General features: G+C 54.9%; 1 protein-coding gene across 1 annotated transcript in view; it reads right to left on the bottom strand.

The window, feature by feature from the left end:
- The window catches only part of setdb1b (SET domain bifurcated histone lysine methyltransferase 1b), a 23,455-nt gene that overhangs the window by 13,481 nt on the left and 9,100 nt on the right, over positions 1-874 (bottom strand). The window contains 2 exon segments of the mRNA XM_008305637.1: positions 1-279; positions 367-568. The exon segment at positions 1-279 is cut by the window's left edge and continues 11 nt beyond it. Coding sequence (XP_008303859.1) covers positions 1-279; positions 367-568 — 481 coding nt within the window.

Raw genomic sequence — 874 nt, 5'->3', positions numbered from 1 at the left:
GTCATGCGTCTGAAGTCGTACAGCAGCGGGGTGAGGAGGGGGTTCTTTCCTCTGTGCGTGTCGGGTTTGGGCGGCCGGACCCGGTTCAGGCAGGCGGGCTGGCAGGTGTGAGCCAGGTAGAAGATGCGGTCCGTCGGGGCTCGATACGAGGGCTGGTGGGGGATGGTGGCCATGGCGTGGGTCATGGCAGGAGGCCCGGGGGGCAGCGAGGGCAGCTGCCTCTGGAACTGCTGGACGAACGGAGACGTGGGGGTGCTGGGGGGGCTCAGGATCCTCCCACTGGGGGCGAAAACCACAACACAGAGAGGTTAACGTGCTCAGGAACAGTATGGGACACCGTAAGGCCACGCACACAGGTGAGCTCACCTGGAGAAGTTACCGGGAGTGGAGGAAAGAGACTGCATGACTTTGGAGGCGTGAGTGCCGCCGACGCCCGGAACAAACGGAGACGTGCTCTTCCTCGCCATCTGGTGTTTGTTCCTGAAAGACACCAAAGAAGGTGGATAAAATCAAGTCTGGACACTCAGGAACTGAATTTTTTTTATTTTTTTAATAACGCTGAGCTAAGCTTCTTGTTTACGGATGTGACATCAAATCAGCCTGGACCAGACAAGAACATCTCGTCGTCACTGAGACGCTGAAGATTTGCCAGAATTTAATTCTCGTGTCAGATAAAGTGGCAGCAGCGTCCAGAGCAGGTGACAAACGGAAACTATGACGTGAAATCCAACCCCATGGAAGTTTAACAAAGTTCAGCCTCACCCTCTAAACCTCAGCCTCTAACCCTCACCCTCTAAACCTCTAACCCTTAACCTCTAACCCTCTAACCCTTAACCTAACCCTCTAACCCTCAGCCTCTAACCCTCAGCCTCTA

The sequence above is a fragment of the Stegastes partitus genome, unplaced genomic scaffold (genome assembly GCF_000690725.1).
Source record: "Stegastes partitus isolate 25-593 unplaced genomic scaffold, Stegastes_partitus-1.0.2 Scaffold2569, whole genome shotgun sequence".
In the NCBI taxonomy this organism is placed as follows: domain Eukaryota; kingdom Metazoa; phylum Chordata; class Actinopteri; family Pomacentridae; genus Stegastes; species Stegastes partitus.
Note: the sequence above shows the minus strand (reverse complement) of the source record. Positions and strands in the feature narration are given on the sequence as shown.